This window comes from Delphinus delphis, chromosome X (genome assembly GCF_949987515.2).
Source record: "Delphinus delphis chromosome X, mDelDel1.2, whole genome shotgun sequence".
Taxonomy (NCBI): Eukaryota; Metazoa; Chordata; class Mammalia; order Artiodactyla; family Delphinidae; genus Delphinus; species Delphinus delphis.
Window position 1 is genome coordinate 3,342,163 of NC_082704.1, and position 18,996 is coordinate 3,361,158.

The 18,996-nt window shown below is 45.5% G+C and overlaps 1 protein-coding gene across 4 annotated transcripts in view; it reads right to left on the reverse strand.

The window, feature by feature from the left end:
* The window catches only part of MTMR1 (myotubularin related protein 1), a 96,639-nt gene that overhangs the window by 29,152 nt on the left and 48,491 nt on the right, over positions 1-18,996 (reverse strand). For all 4 annotated transcript variants that reach the window (XM_060002354.1, XM_060002353.1, XM_060002356.2 and 1 more), the window contains 4 exons: positions 9,440-9,541; positions 9,038-9,121; positions 7,884-8,033; positions 6,887-7,075 (listed from right to left, as the gene is read on the reverse strand). In XM_060002354.1, coding sequence (XP_059858337.1) covers positions 6,887-7,075; positions 7,884-8,033; positions 9,038-9,121; positions 9,440-9,541 — 525 coding nt within the window. The remainder of the gene's footprint in view (positions 1-6,886; positions 7,076-7,883; positions 8,034-9,037; positions 9,122-9,439; positions 9,542-18,996) is intronic.

Consider the following 18,996-nt stretch of genomic DNA (forward strand, 5'->3'; position numbering starts at 1 on the left):
GTGTTCCCTCAGAACCCTCTTGGGGAGGACCCTTCTTTGCCTCTTCCAGCTTCTGGTGGCCCCAGGTGTTCCTGGTTTATAGATACGTTCATCTCTGCCCCATCTTCACATGGCCTTCTCCTTGTGTCTGTATCTCTTCTTATAAGGACACCAGTCAGACTGGATTAGGACCCATCCTAATTCCATACGACTTCGTCTTAACTTGATTACATTTGCAAAGACCCTATTTCAAATCAGGGCTACAGTCACAGGTGCCAGGAGTTAGGGCTTCAACACATTTTTTTTTTAATGGAAACACAGTTCAACCCACAACAATCTTCCATCACCCATCATCAGTTTTGAAAACGATTAACAACTGGATCTTACACAAGGCGAATTGGGTTCTAAAACGTTCTAGCATATATCTGAATAAAAAAGTTGTACTGTGGACTTCCCTGGTGGCGCAGTGGTTAAGAATCCACCTGCCAATGCAGCGGACACGGGTTCGAGCCCTGGTCCGGGAAGATCCCACATGCCGCGGAGCAAGTAAGCCTGTTTGCCACAACTACTGAGCCTGTGCTCTAGAGCCCACGAGCCACAACTACTGAGCCATGTGCCACAGATACTGAAACCCACGCACCACGACTACTGAAGCCCACGCGCTTAGAGCACGTGCTCTGCAACAAGATCAGCCACCACAATGAGAAGCCCGCGCACTGCAACAAAGAGTAGCCCCCACTCACCGCAACTAGAGAAAGCCCGTGTGCTGCAACGAAGACCCAACGCAGCCAAAAATATAAATAAATAAATAAATATTTTAAAAAATAAAGTTGTACTACCACAAAACTTCTATATAAAACAATTTGTAAATCCCAAACAGTGAGATTTATTTAAGTAATTTAAGTAAAATAAAATGCAAATGTAACAAAAAAGGGGGATATGGCTCACCCCTTGGTAATCTCATAACAAAATCTGGTCTACAATTAGCTTATATTTTGCAGAAGTCAACATCCAAGACACATCTCTTATGAGAATATAGAGAAATTGAAACCCTAATACATTGCTGGTAGAAATTTAAACTGTACAGTCTCTGTGGAAAACAGTCTGATGGTTCCTCAAAAAGTTAAACATGGAACTACCATCTGGTCCAGAAATTCCAACTCCTGCACAACTAAAATCAGGTATTCACATGAAAACTTGTACACAACAAATCATAGCAGGAATATCCACAACAGGGATCAGGTGGAAGCAACGCAAATGTCCATCAATGAATGAGCGGATAAACTGTGCTGTATCCATACAATGGACTATTTTTCGGCCACACAAAGGCATGGAGTACTGATACATGCTACAGTATGGAGGAACCGTAGAAACATCACGCCAAGCGAAAGCAGCCAGGCACGTAAAACCACACAGTGTATGACTCTATTTATATGAAGTGTCCAGAAGAAGGAAATCTACATGGAAAGTAAATTAGTGGTTGACAGGTGTTGGGGACAGGGGTTGGGGAGAGTGGAGGATGGGCGGCGACTGCCAGTGGGCACAGGGTTTCCATCTGGGGCTATGGAAGCGTTCTGGAATGAGATAGTGGTGACTGTCTCACAACGCTGTGAATAGACTAGAAGGCACTGAACTGTAAACTGTGGACTGGTTTCTGGAGGAGGAACAGAGCCCTGGGCTTTGAGTGGTGGAACTGTCTCGGGAGCAGGACGCAGAGCTCTGGAGCACGGAAGAGGGGCAGGGCGGTGGCTCTGGGGACGGCGTCCAGGGCTCAGGGACGGCGTGTGTGGTGAGGAGAGCAGTCAGGTCCAGAGCCTGCGGAAAGCCGACATTTAGGGAATGCAGAGCAAAAGAGACTGAGGAGAGCGGCCAAAGACTGGAGGATAAAGAGAAAAGGGAAGAGAGTCTTTCAAAAAGGAGACGGTACTCACTGTGTCAAAAGCTCGCGAGGTCGTGACAAGCAGGTACTCGGTGGCCTTACCATGAAGAGTCCAGGCCAAGACGGGCACGGGGGTAGGGGAACGGCGGAGCCAGCTGCGAGGGGACGGGGACGGGGACTCCGGGGAGGGCTTATCTGCACAGCTGGGACAGACTTCACGGGAAGGAGTGGGCACAAGAGCAGGGTGGGCTGAGCTGGCAGGGGGTCGGGGGAGGATGCAGCGGGGAGGCCACCCTAGTTTCCGGGCTGTGGAGGTAGGGACGGGGTGGGGGGCAGTTCCCGTCTGAGGCTGGGTGTGTTCTGTGCAGAAGGGTCGAGGACGAAGGGCGTGGGGCAGGGCCATCCAGGAGAGAAAGAGTTGTAAAGGGCTGACCCAGCCCCTGGAGGGCCCAGGAGAGGCAGGGAGCCTGGCAGGAGCCTGGGGCCCGGGGCCGGAGCCTGGGGTCCTGCTCGGCGGCCCGGGTGTGGGCCTGGGGTGGGTGGGCAGGGAGGCGGGGGTGGGGGAGTGTGCCCCGAGCCCATGCCACAGCCATGCCGGGGGACCGGAGCCCAGCCACCGGGGGCGGAGCAGGGGCCGAGGACCTGCTCGAGCTCAGGAGCCGCAAACACGACTGGCGGGGAAAGAAGAGAATGTCGTCATCGGGTCTGGATGCGCCTGTCCTCTGGCCGGTACAGGATGACGTGAGGCGCTCTCACTCAACAGAACACTCTGAACACAAACTGTGGCCAAAGTAGCCTAGAGCTTGGTCCTGCCCGTGTGGCAGGATGATGTTTTCATAAATGATATCCTCGGTGCCCACTGAAGACACTGCTGGCCGAGGGGTTAAAGGCACAGGCTTTGGTGGCACGGAGCGTGGGTTCGTCATCCCAGGTCTGCCACTCAAGTAGCTATGGGTCCTCACCATCTCTCTGCGCCCAGCTTTCTCACCGGAAAGACTCCAGGGGCTCACTGTGGGGATTAAATACTAACTAAATAAACGATCTTAATGAACGCTAATCCGTGCAAGGCTCGGTGCACGCCCCCCATACTCGGGCACTGATGTATTATAACCTCTCCCAGCACCTACCTCGAAAAGCCCCGAGCTGGGCAGGGACCCCTGAGGGAGACCTGAGGCTGGGGCAGAGGCCCCACACCCAGAAAGCACTTCAGCACGGAGGGCGGGCGTGCTCAGGGCTGGTGTTAACCAGGAGAATGTAGTTAAAGCCAGTTTGTTGCCTGGAAACTGATTACTAAAGCTCCAAACAAGACAAATGACAATCAGAAGATGGGCTCATGGGAGAAAAAGGGCATGAGTGCCTACTCCGTGCTAGGACAGAGAGCAGGCGCCCGGAGGGCTGGAGACAGAGGAGGGGGAAGGAGGGGGAGAAGGGGCCCCACCTATACCCCAGCAGGAACAGGGGCAGGGGGCTCAGAAAGTTCTGAAAGACTCGAACCTGCTGGCCAGGCCTCTCTCTATGGGGGCAAAGCAGGGTTCCAGAAGGAAGCCAGCGATGTTTGGACACTGTTCCCCACTGGCCCCCAAGTCCCCAAGGATCAGCTCATAGCAGCAGTGGCGGCAGGGCCATCCTCAACCCTCAGGGAGAAGAAAGCCTAACACCGCTTGGGACGGAGGCAGCTGAAGGATGGACTCGGGTTCGTGATTTCAAGCCAGCTGCTCAGCACCTGGTGAAGGCCCGCCAGGATGCCGATCCTAGGCAGCAGGGAGGATTCCCAGGTGAGAAAAGCAAAGCCTCAGAGAGGGCTGGCAACTCCCAAAGGCCAAAGGCAGCAAGTGGCAGGACAGGTTTCCCATGCCCTCAGACTCCGAAGTCCACACACCTCCCCCAAGACGTTGCAGACTGAGCGTTTGAACCCCCCGAAATTCCCATGTTGAAACCTGAATTCCCGATGGGATGGTGTTAGAATGTGTGGCCTCTGGGAAAGATTAGGTGATGAAGGAGGCGGCCTCACGATGGGATTAGTGCCCCTCCCAGAAGAGACGGCACAGAGCTTGCCCCTTTCTGCTCTGGCAGTGTGAGGACACAGCAAGAACGGGGCTGTCTACAGCCAGGAAGTGGGCTCTCACCACGCACTGAATCTGCTGGTGCCTTGATCTTAGACTTCCAGCTTCCAGAGCTTTGAGAAATAAATATTGCTGTTTATAAGCTACCCAGCCTATGATATTTAGTTACAGCTGTCCAAGCTAAGACACCCCTCCCCCTAGTTCTCTCCTGGACACTCCTCCTCTCCTGGCATCTGGGGCCTCTCCCTTCTTCTCTGCGGTCTCCTCCCGACCACCTGGAGCACCCTTTCCTTCACTGAGTTCCTCTCTTACCCTCCACAGACAGCATTTCAGGCGGTCTGGTGCCTGGCCCCGCCCACGTGGCCTAGGCTCCTTAGGTAACTTCATCCCCTCCCCTCCAAGGCTGCAACCTCCACTCGACCTCCAACCTGACCTTTTTCTGAGCTCCAGAGCTTTTCTGTCCCCACACAGGCTCCTCAACTGCAACAGGTTAAAATGAAATTCCTTGCCTGCATCTTCACTTTCTCAAGAAGAAAGTTGACTTGAAACCCTCCATAATGGAGTCTGGACTTTTGAATTAACATACAATGCCACTCACCATCGGGTCCTCCATTGAGAGACGACCCCGCCCACCAGCCAGCAGCTCTTTGTTCCAGTCGGGGAGAAGACCCAGAGACACAATGAGGGGGAGGCTGTGGGAAGACAGGGGCAGGGACTGGAGGGCGGTAGCCATGTGCACAGAGGAGCCACCAGAAGCCCAAAAACGCAGGGAATGGATCTCCCCGGAAGCCTTCAGAAGGAGCACAGTGCTGCCAGATGCCGGAACTGTGCGAGAATAAATGTGTGCTGTTTTAAGCCGCCAAGTTTGTGGTCATTGGTTCAGCACCTCAGGAAACTCACGCGCTGCCCATCTTTCTCCCCACCCTGGTCCTCTCCCAGCTTCCCCGACTCAGTAGCTGACACCACCACTCAGTGCCAGGCCAGACCCCGGGGCAGGGTGGGGCTAGCCTCTCAGCACCCTATACTGATACACCCGGCACTGTGCATTCTCCTCACGCAATTTCAACCCTTACGCAGCCCTCTACGTGAGAGACTGTAGGGGAGACAGCTCCCCTGTTACAGAAGAGGCTTCTGGAGAGGTTAAGTAACTTGCTCAGGGTTCTATCGAGCACTAAGTGGCAGAGCAGGGAGGAAACCCCACATGTAACTGAACACAAAGCTGAGGGTTCTCACTACCCTGTCTCTTAGGCTGGTCTGGATACACTGAGGTTTTGTTACCTGGGAGACAGCCAAGAGGGGATGCCAACCAGACGACGGGATGGAAATCCCATCTGGACCTCAGGAGGGATCAGAGCATGATAGAAACTTGGGTGGCAAACTGAACACATAGGGAGTGTTGAGAATCAGGGCACTGGAGGAGATGGCCCAGCGAGACTGGGCAAAGGAGAAAAGAGGACCCCAGACTGGGTTCCAGGCGTGCTGCCATCTGCCAGTTGGGAAGAGGGAGAGGAAGCAGTGAAGGAGGCTGAGCCGGCCAGGGTACAGAGAGGGGGTGGTCCAGGGCAGAGATGTCATGAGAGTCAAGAGAATGGGGCCGTCCACTCCGGGTCAGTAGCAGAGATGGCAAACTTGACCCGAAAGCTTTCTCTGGGACAGGCACCCATGCAACCTTCACATCCACCGCAGGAAGGAGGTGTGCTGCCGCTCCCAGTTCAGATGAGGGGATCGTGGTCTAGAGAGATGCAGTAACTGCCCACGGTCAGGTGCAAACAACCACGCTGCCTCCACGCTCCCGCGGAGCACGCTGCACGCCCCCCGCCACCCCGCCTCACGGTGGGGGCCGCTTGGCAGGCACGTGCCTCAAGGGCCATGGGCGCACCTGACGGCTTGTTTGCTCTTTGAAGTAAGAGGGAAGGAATCCTCCCGAGAGTGAGATGGGGGGCGCAAGACGTTGGCTCTTTGGAGACTGTGGTCAACGATGGACTCATCAGTGAGCAAAGAAAGGGCACAAGCTGCCAAGAGAAACAAAGACCCCCAAGCACTGCTTAGGGGGACACGGCGGGGGAACCCTCAGACACCCCCCTTCTTGCCATTCTCATGAATGGCACGCTCTGGCGCACCGCTGAAGGGGCCTCGTGCTGTCTAGAGTGCCCTGCCCGTCTCATCCCGCTGATCACCCAGGGCCAGCTCAAACGCCATCTCCTCTGTGAAGCCTTGCCCAGCGGCACGAGCTCCCCCGGAACACCGAGCTGGCACCTCCTACATGTAGCCTCGTCTGTCCTGGTGTTTCCCCCAGCACCTTGTCCCTAGTACATGCTCACTGCATGTTGATTACCCGAGCATCACCTTACAGGTAGGCATGAGATGGTAAGGGCTGTGGCCACCATCCTCATACCTGAGACTCCTTGTGGAGGGGTCAGGACTCTGACTGCCAGAGGCCTGCCTGCAGGACCACACTCTCAGCAAGTCATTTGCAGGAAACAGAAATGACGCCGTTCAGAGCCCTTCCCGTTGGAAAGCGGGTACTGGAGGCTTGACAGCACAGCCTGGGCCTCTTCAGCTGGTGGGGATCAGATGGGAGCTGGGTGCGGATGGCAACTTTGTGTATCTGCCTTGTTTCACATAGCTGACTCCAATCTAACAGAACTTCAGGCAGATATGAATTAATCAAGCAATCACCATAGTTCACAGGTTAAAGGGACTTCCAAGGGCCTCATGATCCTTTCATTAAAATACTTACTAGATTCTCTAGGCGATCATTCTCTTTCTGGGTCTTTACTTAATTAGTTCAGCAGACAGGATTGTGGAGGGGCAATGAGACGACAGGATTCCCAAGGGCTAGGGACCCAGGAGGCCCAGCTGTGGGCTACACCGCAAGAGTCCACCTTCCCTGGGCTATTTGAATGGCATGATGACTTACAAACAGTACAGGAGAAAAACTTCTGCAGCAGTATCAATAATGTACCTTGTTGGTGCTGGCGACCTTGTTTTGCCGGGCATCAAAGATGATGAGTTTGTGAGCCTGCGCATTAGCATCCATTATCGTTTGCAAGTACTTCTCATCTTCCTTGCAGCGTTTATCATTGGGACCCACAAGTGGCTGGCTGCAACGGGTAATCGTTGCCTGACTTTCTGGATGAATCCATGACAACACCTAGTGTTTGAAAGCCATAAATATTAGTACGGTCCTAAAATAATACGTGCTCTATGACCAGGTAGTGAAAACAAGTTCTCTTCTCAAGCACAGCTGCTTCGGCATATTTTCCTCAAAGGGGAGGAGTCAGCCTGAGGACAGCGTGATAGTGGCCCTGGGACTCAATGTTTGGGTCAGGCTGAAAGAAGTCTGACTAAATGAGCTCTAAGAATCCCCGTCTACCTTTAAAATTCTATGATTCTAAGAAAACCAGAGACTAAGTCAAACTATGACTGACATCAAGCCCCATTTCTATTTGATTGACTAGTTTTATTTTGTTTCCTAATTTAAAAACACCTTTGGATCTCAACAGTGGCATACGTGGCCATATGAGGACAAAGTAAATATACAGTCTCTTAATGAAATCTAAAGCTAAGCCCCCAAACCTCCCATTTTCCTCCAGCAGCCAAGTGACTCAGGGTTATACCAGAGCACAAACTCGGGTCTCAAAATCGTTCGCTCCCTGCTTCACTGTGGTGATAGAATCCTGGGTGTACACATATATCCAAACTCATCAGATTGTATCCATTAAACACATGGAGGTTTTTTATATATCAACAAAGTTGTTTAAAAAACTTCACCCCCTGCTGGCTGCTGTCTACTTTTGCAATGGTGCCCCTTCCAGTATAGGTAGAGCCTTGCACTCAGTATCTAAGAAAGAATGCATTTTCTCAAGGATGATTCACTAATTTTTTTCTGTCTTGCTTTTTTCCATATTAGATCGAATACAGTACACGTTTATATCTAAATGACAATGCTTATTACTTACTGGGATTCTGCCTTTTGCTCGAAACGCTGCCACTTTTGAAAGGTCGTCATCTTTTACACTAGTTGGCACGACAATGATGGCGGGGTAGGTGTCACAGAGCTCATAATTACTGTTTACTTTGGATATTTTCCAACTCTCATTTGGCAAGCCCTGCAGGGTGTCAGAGGAAAGTCAGGGGGTGGAGAGGAGCACACTTTTACACTTTCAAAAAGTACTAAGCATGAACCACATCCATTTCTTCTTTTCTTTTCTTTTTTTTCAAAAATTTATTTATTAATTTTTTTGGCCATGGCATGTGGGATCTTAGTTCCCCGACCAGGGATCAAACCCGAGCCCTCTGCAGTGGAAGCGTGGAGTCTTAACCACTTGACCGCTAGGGAAGTCCCCATTTCTTATTTTCTACTAAAATCCATTTGTAATTCATTGTTCATTGCTACTTAAAAGTTTAAATATACATTTATTTGATATAACCCATTTCCTACCTAATTCATTAAAAAAAAACCTAATGAAGCATAATTTCCAAACATACTAAAACATGAAAATTGTATACTTGAATCCCAGTCGTATGTATTTCTTGTCATGTTTTCTATAACAAATGAGCATAGTGCTGTTCTTAAAAATACCCATGGAAGTCATTTAGAGAAGCAGAAAGTTCTTAAAAATGTCTAAAATAAGGAATATAAAATCACCATACCAAATATAAGGTGCAGGCAAAGAGTAAATGTCATGAAAATAACGTCTTGTTGGAATATCTTCAAACTAACAATGCACTAAAGAGCTTCTAGGTATAGGAACACCTCATCAGACTGATGTAGCCATGCCATATACTTAAAATCTAACTTAAACCACTGGTTTTGATCCTTACTCATTAATTTGCTACCAGAATACGTAATAAAAACCATCTGGCTGGTTTGGTTTGTCAACCCCCGTCCCTGTACTCCACTTGCACTCTGGAAAAAGGAAGAACAAACAGTGCCATAACCAAAGGTTTGGTATGGGGAGAACGGACATCCAGAGCTGAAGAACCCACAAGCCAAGTGAGTTACACCCATGGACAACTTGTTTCAAAAGGTTTCTTCTCCACTACATTTCTACCCTTTTAGGAAAAACATGCTCAACCTATTATTTCCCGATTGATAAGCAACACACTTTACCTGTCTTTTATATTCAGATACTGGATCATAAATTTTCCATCCATTCACTGGAAATTTTTCTTTATAGTTGAATGCAAAGAGTGTCTGGATACAAAACCACAAAATACATATGTCAGCATTTCTTTGCTATGTCATATGCCTGCTATTAAAGCTTTTCATTCAGTTATGAGCTGAATGTATTAAGATTCCTACTTTAATCTGTAAATTTTGATGCAACAAGTTGGCAGTTTTCTTCATCCTACACAGAACTGACAAATTTAAAATATTCTAATATTAGTTACCAACAGAGAGAAAACAGATAAAGGAAACCTCTGGAAGAAAGAACAGTTAAACATGAAATTTTTACACCTCTGTGAAGGCATTTAGACCCACACATAAAAAGATTTATTTTGGTGTACGTACCTGCCCATTGGAAAGAGGAAATGCATGTTTGTTGAGGTTATCAAATATCCCTAGTTTACTCTGTTCTTCCTGTTTATAAGCAAGTCGCAAGTTCCTCATATCCTGTTAAACAATTAGCAAAACTCGTTTATTCAACATGTATTGAGTACCTATGAAGTAGACACCACGCTATGAAGAGATAAATAAAATATTTTTATTCATTTCTCATGAAACATAGTCGGCCCTCCCTATCTGCAGGCTGCACATCCACAGATTCAACTAAGCATGGATCAAAAACACTGGGGGAAAAGTTCCAGAAAGTTCCAAAATACAAAACTTGAATTAGCAGAGTGCCAACAACTACCTACATAGCATTGACATTGTATTAAGTATTATAAATAATCTAGAGATAATGTAAAGTACACAGGAGGATGTGCGTAGGCTCTATACAAATACTAATGCCATTTTATATAAGGAGAATTAAGCGCCCCAGATTTTGGTATTTGCTGGGGGGAGGGGGGTGTCCTGTAACCAATCACCAGTGGATACCGAGGCAATTCGCAAAGCACCTCCAACAAGATAATAAAAGATTAAGTGAGAAAATTGGAACAAAGGGGACGTGTTGGGGAAAAACCTCATCAGATGGAACCAAGAATAAGCTTAGTACATAAAAGACATGCCATCAAGTCCTGTGCACTTACTTGCTAAAGGTGTGCTACAGAATCAACCAGTTGTGGGCTTTAAGTTGCTAAAAGAGTCAATTACGGAATTCACACCATCCATCAAATAGAAATGCGACAGAGGTTTCTCCTCTGAACTCAAAGCAAGGACTCTGTGTCATGTATGGCCCTCAGTGACTTCCTTACAGAAATTATAATGCTGTTTCTCAAGATCGGTTTCTGAAAGCACCCTGCCATGCAAGCTGCCAGCCGAAAGATCAAGTGGAAGTTTTCAGGAGCAATGCCAACGAGGTGGCTCTGACGGTGCAGTTTCTTCCTGGGACTGATCTGAGCACTACCCCCTGACCTTTCTAAACCTACGTCGTTAGCTAAACACAAAAATCTCATTGTTCTTTAACTTTACATCAAATTTGAAAATAAATATGACCACAAACAAATTAAACCAAGAGCAATTGGGGAAGTGAGGAAGTTACTGTTGTGATATTATTTCTAACAGCGAAAGAATGGAAATAGTAACTTAAATGTCCATAAATAAACAGGGTCTGGCTAGAGATTACTACAAGCAACTGTATGCCAATAAAATGGACAACCTGGAAGAAATGGACAAATTCTTAGAAATGCACAACTTTCTGAGACTGAACGAGGAAGAAACAAAATATTAACAGACTAATCAGAAGCACTGAAATTGAAACTGTGATTAAAAATCTTCCAACAAACAGAAGCCCAGGACCAGGGGGCTTCCCAGGCGAATTCTATCAAACATTTAGAGAAGAGCTAACACCTATCCTTCTCAAACTCTTCCAAAATATAGCAGAGGGAGGAACACTCCCAAACTCATTCTACAAGGCCACCATCACCCTGATACCAAAACCAGACAAAGAAGACACAAAGAAAGAAAACTACAGGCCAATATCACTGATGAACATAGATGCAAAAATCCTCAACAAAATACTAGCAAACAGAATCGAACAGCACATTAAAAGGATCATACACCATGATCAAGTGAGGTTTATCCCAGGAATGCAAGGATTCTTCAATATACGCAAATCAATCAATGTGATACACCATATTAACAAATTGAAGGAGAAAAACCATATGATCAGCTCAATAGATGCAGAGAAAGCTTTCGACAAAATTCAACACCCATTTATAATAAAAACCCTCCAGAAAGTAGACACAGAGGGAACTTACCTCAACATAATAAAGGCCATATATGACAAACCCACAGCCAACATCATCCTCAGTGGTGAAAAACTGAAAGCATCTCCACTAAGATCAGGAACAAGACAAGGTTGCCCACTCTCACCACTCTTATTCAACATAGTTTTGGAAGTTTTAGCCACAGCAATCAGAGAAGAAAAAGAAATAAAAGGAATCCAAATTGGAAAAGAAGAAGAAAAGCTGTCACTGTTTGCAGATGACATGATACTATACACAGAGAATCCTAAAGATGCTACGAGAAAACTACTAGACCTAATCAATGAATTTAGTAAAGTAGCAGGATAAAAAATTAATGCACAGAAATCTCTAGCATTCCTATACACTAATGATGAAAAATCTGAAAGTGAAATTAAGAAAACACTCCCATTTACCATTGCAACAAAAAGCATAAAATATCTGGGAATAAACCTACCTAAGGAGACAAAAGCCCTGTATGCAGAAAACTATAATACACTGATGAAATTAATTAAAGATGATACAAAGAGATGGAGAGATATACCATGTTCTTGGATTGGAAGAATAAACATTGTGAAAATGACTCTACTACCCAAAGCAATCTACAGATTCAATGCAATCCCTATCAAACTACCACTGGCGCTTTTCACAGACTAGAACAAAAAATTTTACAATTTGTATGGAAACACAAAAGACCCTGAATAGCCAAAGCAATCTTGAGAAAGAAAAACGAAGCTGGAGGAATCAGGCTCCCTGAATTCAGACTATACTACAAAGCTACAACAGTCAAGACAGCATGGCACTGGCACAAAAACAGAAATATAGACCAATGGAACAGGATAGAAAGCCCAGAGATAAACCCACACACATATGGTCACCTTATCTTTGATAAAGGAGGCAAGAATATACAGTGGAGAAAAGACAGCCTCGGGGGACCTTGAAGATGGCGGAAGAGTAAGACGCGGAGATCACCTTCCTCCCCACAGATACACCAGAAATACATCTACACGTGGAACAACTCCTACAGAACACCTACTGAAGGCTGGCAGAAGACCTCAGACCTCCCAAAAGGCAAGAAACTCCCCACGTACCTGGGTAGGGCAAAAGAAAAAAAGAAAAACCAGAGACAAAAGAATAGGGACGGCACCTGCACCAGTGGGAGGGAGCTGTGAAGGAGGAAAAGTTTCCACACACTAGGAAGCCCCTTCGCGGGCGGAGACTGCGGGAGGCGGAGGGGGGAGCTTCGAAGCCGCGGAGGAGAGCACAGCCACAGGGGTGCGGAGGGCAAAGCGGGGAGATTCCCGCACAGAGGATCGGTGCCGACCGGCACTCACCAGCCCAAGAGGCTTGTCTGCTCACCCGCCGGGGCGGATGGGGCTGGGAGCTGAGGCTCTGAGGCTCGGGTTTCGGTTTCGGACGGAGCGCAGGGAGAGGACTGGGGTTGGCGGCTTGAACATAGCCTGAAGGGGTTAGTGCACCACGGCTAGCCAGGAGGGAGTCCGGGGAAAAGTCTGCACCTGCCGAAGAGGCAAGAGACTTTTTCTTCCCTCTTTGTTTCCTGGGGCGTGAGGAGAGGGGTTTAAGAGCACTGCTTAAAGGAGCTCCAGAGACGGGCGTGAGCCGCGGCTAAAAGCGCGGACCCCAGAGACGGGCGCGAGCCGCGGCTAAAAGCGCGGACCCCAGAGACGGGCGCGAGCCGCTAAGGCTGCTGCTGCCGCCACCAAGGGGCCTCTGTGCGAGCACAGGCCACTCTCCACACCCCTCTTCCGCGGAGCCTGTGCAGCCCGCCACTGCCAGGTTCCCGGGATCCAGGGACAACTTCCCCGGGAGAACGCACGGCGGGCCTCAGGCTGGTGCAAAGTCACGCCGGACTTTGCCGCCGCAGGCCCGCCCCGCACTCCGTGCCCCTCCCTCCCCGCCGGCCTGAGTGCGCCCCCGAATCAGCGGCTCCTTTAACCCCGTCCTGTCTGAGCACAAAACAGACGCCCTCCAGCGACCTACACGCAGAGGCAGGGCCAAATCCAAAGCTGAGCCCCAGGAGCTGTGCGAACAAAGAAGAGAAAGGGAAATCTCTCCCAGCAGCCTCAGAAGCAGCGGATTAAAGCTCCACAATCAACTTGATGTACCTGCATCTGTGGAATACCTGAATAGACAACCAATCATCCCAAATTGAGGAGGTGGGCTTCGAGGGCAAGATCTATGATTTTTTTCCCCTTTTCCTCTTTTTGTGAGTGTGTATGTGTATGCTTCTGTGTGAGATCTTGTCTGTATAGTCTTGCTTCCACCATTTGTCCTAGGGTTCTATCCGTCCATGGTTTTTTTAAAAAATTTTTTCTTAATAATCAATTTTAATTTTAATAACGTTATTATACTTTACCTTCGTTCTTTCTTTCTTTCTTTCCTTCCTTCCTTCCTTCCCTCCTTTAGACAACGAATCATCCCAAATTGAGGAGGTGGTCTCTGACAGCAAGATTTATGATTTTTCCCCCTTTACCTCTTTTAGTGAGGGTGTATGTGTATGCTTCTGTGTAAGATTTTGTCTGTATAGCTTTGCTTCCAACATCTGTCCTAAGGTTCTATCCGTCCCTTTTTTTTTCTAAATAAGAATTTTTTAATTCAATAACTTTATTATACTTTATTTTATTTTTACTGTATCTTCTTTCTTTCTGTTTTTCCTTCTTTCCCTCCTTCCTTCCTTCCTCCCTCCCTCCCTCCTTTCTTTCCTTCTTGCCTTCTTTCCTTCTTTGCTTCTTTCTTTCTTTCTTCCTTCCTTCCTTCCTTCCCTCCTTTCCTTCTTTCTTTCCTCATACTTCTACTAATTCCCTCTACTTTTTCTCCCTTTTATTCTGAGCCGTGTGGATGAAAGGCACTTGGTGCTCCAGCCAGGAGTCAGGGCTCTGCCTCTGAGGTAGGAGAGCCAATTTCAGGACACTGGTCCACAAGAGACCTCCCAGCTCCACATAATATCAAACGGCGAAAATCGCCCAGAGACCTCCATCTTAACACCAGCACCCAGCTTCACTCAACGACCAGCAAGCCACAGTGCTGGACAACCTATGCCAAACAACTAGCAAAACAGGAACACAACCCCACCCATTAGCAGAGAGGCTGCCTAAAATCATAATAAGGCCACAGACACCCCAAAACACACCACCAGACGTGAACCTGCCCACTAGAGAGACAAGATCCAGCCTCATCCACCACAACACAGGCACTAGTCCCCTCCACCTGGAAGCCTACACAACCCACTAAACCAACCTTAGCCACTGGAGACAGACATCAAAAACAGCGGGAACTACGAACCTGCAGTCTGCAAAAAGGAGACCCCAAACACAGTAAGATAAGCAAAATGAGAAGACAGAAAAACACACAGCAGATGAAGGAGCAAGATAAAAATGCACCAGACCTAACAAATGAAGAGGAAATAGCCAGTCTACCTGAAAAAGAATTCAGAATAATGATAGTAAGGATGATCCGAAATCTTGGAAATAGAATGGACAAAATGCAAGAAACAGTTAACAAGGACCTAGAAGAAATAAAGATGAAACAAGCAACGATGGAACAACACAATAAATGAAATTAAAAGTACTCTAGATGGGATCAATAGCAGAATAACTGAGGCAGAAGAACGGATAAGTGACCTGGAAGATAAAATAGTGGAAATAACTACTGCAGAGCAGAATAAAGAAAAAAGAATGAAAAGAACTGAGGACAGTCTCAGAGACCTCTGGGACAACATTAAACGCAGCAACATTCGAATTATAGGGGTTCCAGAAGAAGAAGAGAAAAAGAAAGGGACTGAGAAAATATTTGAAGAGATTATAGTTGAAAACTTCCCTAATATGGGAAAGGAAATAGTTAATCAAGTCCAGGAAGCACAGAGAGTCCCATATAGGATAAATCCAAGGAGAAATACGCCAAGACACATATTAATCAAACTGTCAAAAATTAAATACAAAGAAAGCATATTAAAAGCAGCAAGGGAAAAACAACAAATAACACATAAGGGAATCCCCATAAGGTTAACAGCTGATCTCTCAGCAGAAACCCTACAAGCCAGAAGGGAGTGGCAGGACATACTGAAAGTGATGAAGGAGAAAAACCTGCAGCCAAGACTACTCTACCCAGCAAGGATCTCATTCAGATTTGATGGAGAAATTAAAACCTTTACAGACAAGCAAAAGCTGAGAGAGTTCAGCACCACCAAACCAGCTTTACAACAAATGCTAAACGATCTTCTCTAGGCAAGAAACACAAGAGAAGGAAAAGACCTATAATAACGAACCCAAAACAATTTAGAAAATGGGAATAGGAACATACATATCGATAATTACCTTAAATGTAAATGGACTAAATGCTCCCACCAAAAGACACAGATTAGCTGAATGGATACAAAAACAAGACCCTTATATATGCTGTCTACAAGAGACCCACTTCAGACCTAGAGACACATACAGACTGAAAGTAAGGGGATGGAAAAAGATATTCCATGCAAATGGAAACCAAAAGAAAGCTGGAGTAGCAATTCTCATATCAGACAAAATAGACTTTAAAATAAGGACTATTAAAAGAGACAAAGAAGAACACTACATAATGATCAAGGGATCGATCCAAGAAGAAGATATAACAATTGTAAATATTTACGCACCCAACATAGGAGCACCTCAATACATAAGGCAAATACTAACAGCCATAAAAGGGGAAATGGACAGTAACACATTCATAGTAGGGGACTTAAACACCCCACTTTCACCCATGGACAGATCATCCAAAATGAAAATAAATAAGGAAACACAAGCTTTAAATGATACATTAAACAAGATGGACTTAATTGATATTTATAGGACACTCCATCCAAAAACAACAGAATACACATTTTTCTCAAGTGCTCATGGAACATTCTCCAGGATAGATCATATCTTGGGTCACAAATCAAGTCTTGGTAAATTTAAGAAAATTGAAATTGTATCAAGTATCTTTTCTGACCACAACGCCATGAGACTAGATATCAATTACAGGAAAAGATCTGTAAAAAATACAAACACATGGAGGCTAAACAATACACTACTTAATAATGAAGTGATCACTGAAGAAATCAAAGAGGAAATCAAAAAATACCTAGAAACAAATGACAATGGAGACACAACGACCCAAAACCTGTGGGATGCAGCAAAAGCAGTTCTAAGGGGGAAGTTTATAGCAATACAAGCCCACCTTAAGAAGCAGGAAACATCTCGAATAAACAACCTAACCTTGCACCTCAAGCAATTAGAGAAAGAAGAACAAAAAAACCCCAAAGCTAGCAGAAGGAAAGAAATCATAAAAATCAGATCAGAAATAAATGAAAAAGAAATGAAGGAAACAATAGCAAAGATCAATAAAACTAAAGGCTGGTTCTTTGAGAAGATAAACAAAATAGATAAACCACTAGCCAGACTCATCAAGAAAAAAAGGGAGAAGACTCAAATCAGTAGAATTAGAAATGAAAAAGGAGAGGTAACAACTGACACTGCAGAAATAAAAGAGATCATGAGAGATTACTACAAGCAACTCTATGCCAATAAAATGGACAATCTGGAAGAAATGGACAAATTCTTAGAAATGCACAACCTGCCAAGACTGAATCAGGAAGAAATAGAAAATATGAACAGACCAATCACAAGCACTGAAATTGAAACTGTGATTAAAAATCTTCCAACAAACAAAAGCCCAGGACCAGATGGCTTCACAGGCGAATTCTATCAAACATTTAGAGAAGAGCTAACACCTATCCTTCTCAAACCCTTCCAAAATATAGCAGAGGGAGGAACACTCCCAAACTCCTTCTACGAGGCCACCATCACCTTGATACCAAAACCAGACAAGGATGTCACAAAGAAAGAAAACTACAGGCCAATATCACTGATGAACACAGATGCAAAAATCCTCAACAAAATACTAGCAAACAGAATCCAACAGCACATTAAAAGGATCATACACCATGATCAAGTGGGGTTTATCCCAGGAATGCAAGGATTCTTCAATATACGCAAATCTATCAATGTGATAAACCATATTAACAAATTGAAGGAGAAAAACCATATGATCATCTCAATAGATGCAGAGAAAGCTTTTGACAAAATTCAACACCCATTTATGATAAAAACCCTACAGAAAGTAGGCATAGAGGGAACTTTCCTCAACATAATAAAGGCCATATATGACAAGCCCACAGCAAACATCATCCTCAATGGTGAAAAACTGAAAGCATTTCCACTAAGATCAGGAACAAGACAAGGTTGCCCACTCTCACCACTCTTATTCAACATAGTTTTGGAAGTTTTAGCCACAGCAATCAGAGAAGAAAAGGAAATAAAAGGAATCCAAATCGGAAAAGAAGAAGTAAAGCTGTCACTGTTGGCAGATGACATGATCCTATACATAGAGAATCCTAAAGATGCTACCAGAAAACTACTACAGCTAATCAATGAATTTGGTAAAGTGGCAGGATACAAAATTAATGCACAGAAATCTCTGGCATTCCTATATACTAATGATGAAAAATCTGAAAGTGAAATCAAGAAAACACTCCCATTTACCACTGCAACAAAAAGAATAAAATATCTAGGAATAAACCTACCTAAGGAGACAAAAGACCTGTATGCAGAAACTTATAAGACACTGATGAAAGAAATTAAAGATGATACAAATAGATGGAGAGATATACCATGTTCTTGGATTGGAAGAATCAACATTGTGAAAATGACTCTACTACCCAAAGCAATCTATAGATTCAATGCAATCCCTATCAAACTACCACTGGCATTTTTCACAGGACTAGAACAAAAAATTTTGCAATTTGTATGGAAACACAAAAGACCCCGAATAGCCAAAGCAATCTTGAGAACGAAAGAAGGAACTGGAGGAATCAGGCTTCCTGACTTCAGACTATACTACAAAGCTACAGTTATCAAGACGGTATGGTACTGGCACAAAAACAGAAAGATAGATCGATGGAACAGGATAGAAAGCCCAGAGATAAACCCACGCACATATGGACACCTTATCTTTGATAAAGGTGGCAGTAATGTACAGTGGAGAAAGGACAGCCTCTTCAATAAGTGGTGCTGGGAAAACTGGACAGGTACATGTAAAAGTATAAGATTAGATCACTCCGTAACACCATACGCAAAAATAAACTCAAAATGGATTAAAGACCTAAATGTAAGGCCAGAAACTATCAAACTCTTAGAGGAAAACATAGGCAGAACACTCTATGACATAAATCACAGCAAGATCCTTTCTGACCCACCTCCTAGAGTAATGGAAATAAAAACAAAAATAAACAAATGGGACCTAATGAAACGTCAAAGCTTTTGCACAGCAAAGGAAGCCATAAACAAGACCAAAAGACAACCCTCAGAATGGGAGAAAATATTTGCAAATGAAGCAACCGACAAAGGATTAATCTCCAAAATTTACAAGCAGCTCATGCAGCTCAATAACAAAAAAACAAACAACCCAATCCAAAAATGGGCAGAAGACCTAAATAGACATTTCTCCAAAGAAGATATACAGACTGCCAACAAACACATGAAAGAATGCTCAACATCATTCATCATTAGAGAAATGCAAATCAAAACTACAATGAGATATCATCTCACACCAGTCAGAATGGCCATCATCAAAAAATCTAGAAACAATAAATGCCGGAGAGGGTGTGGAGAAAAGGGAACACTCTTG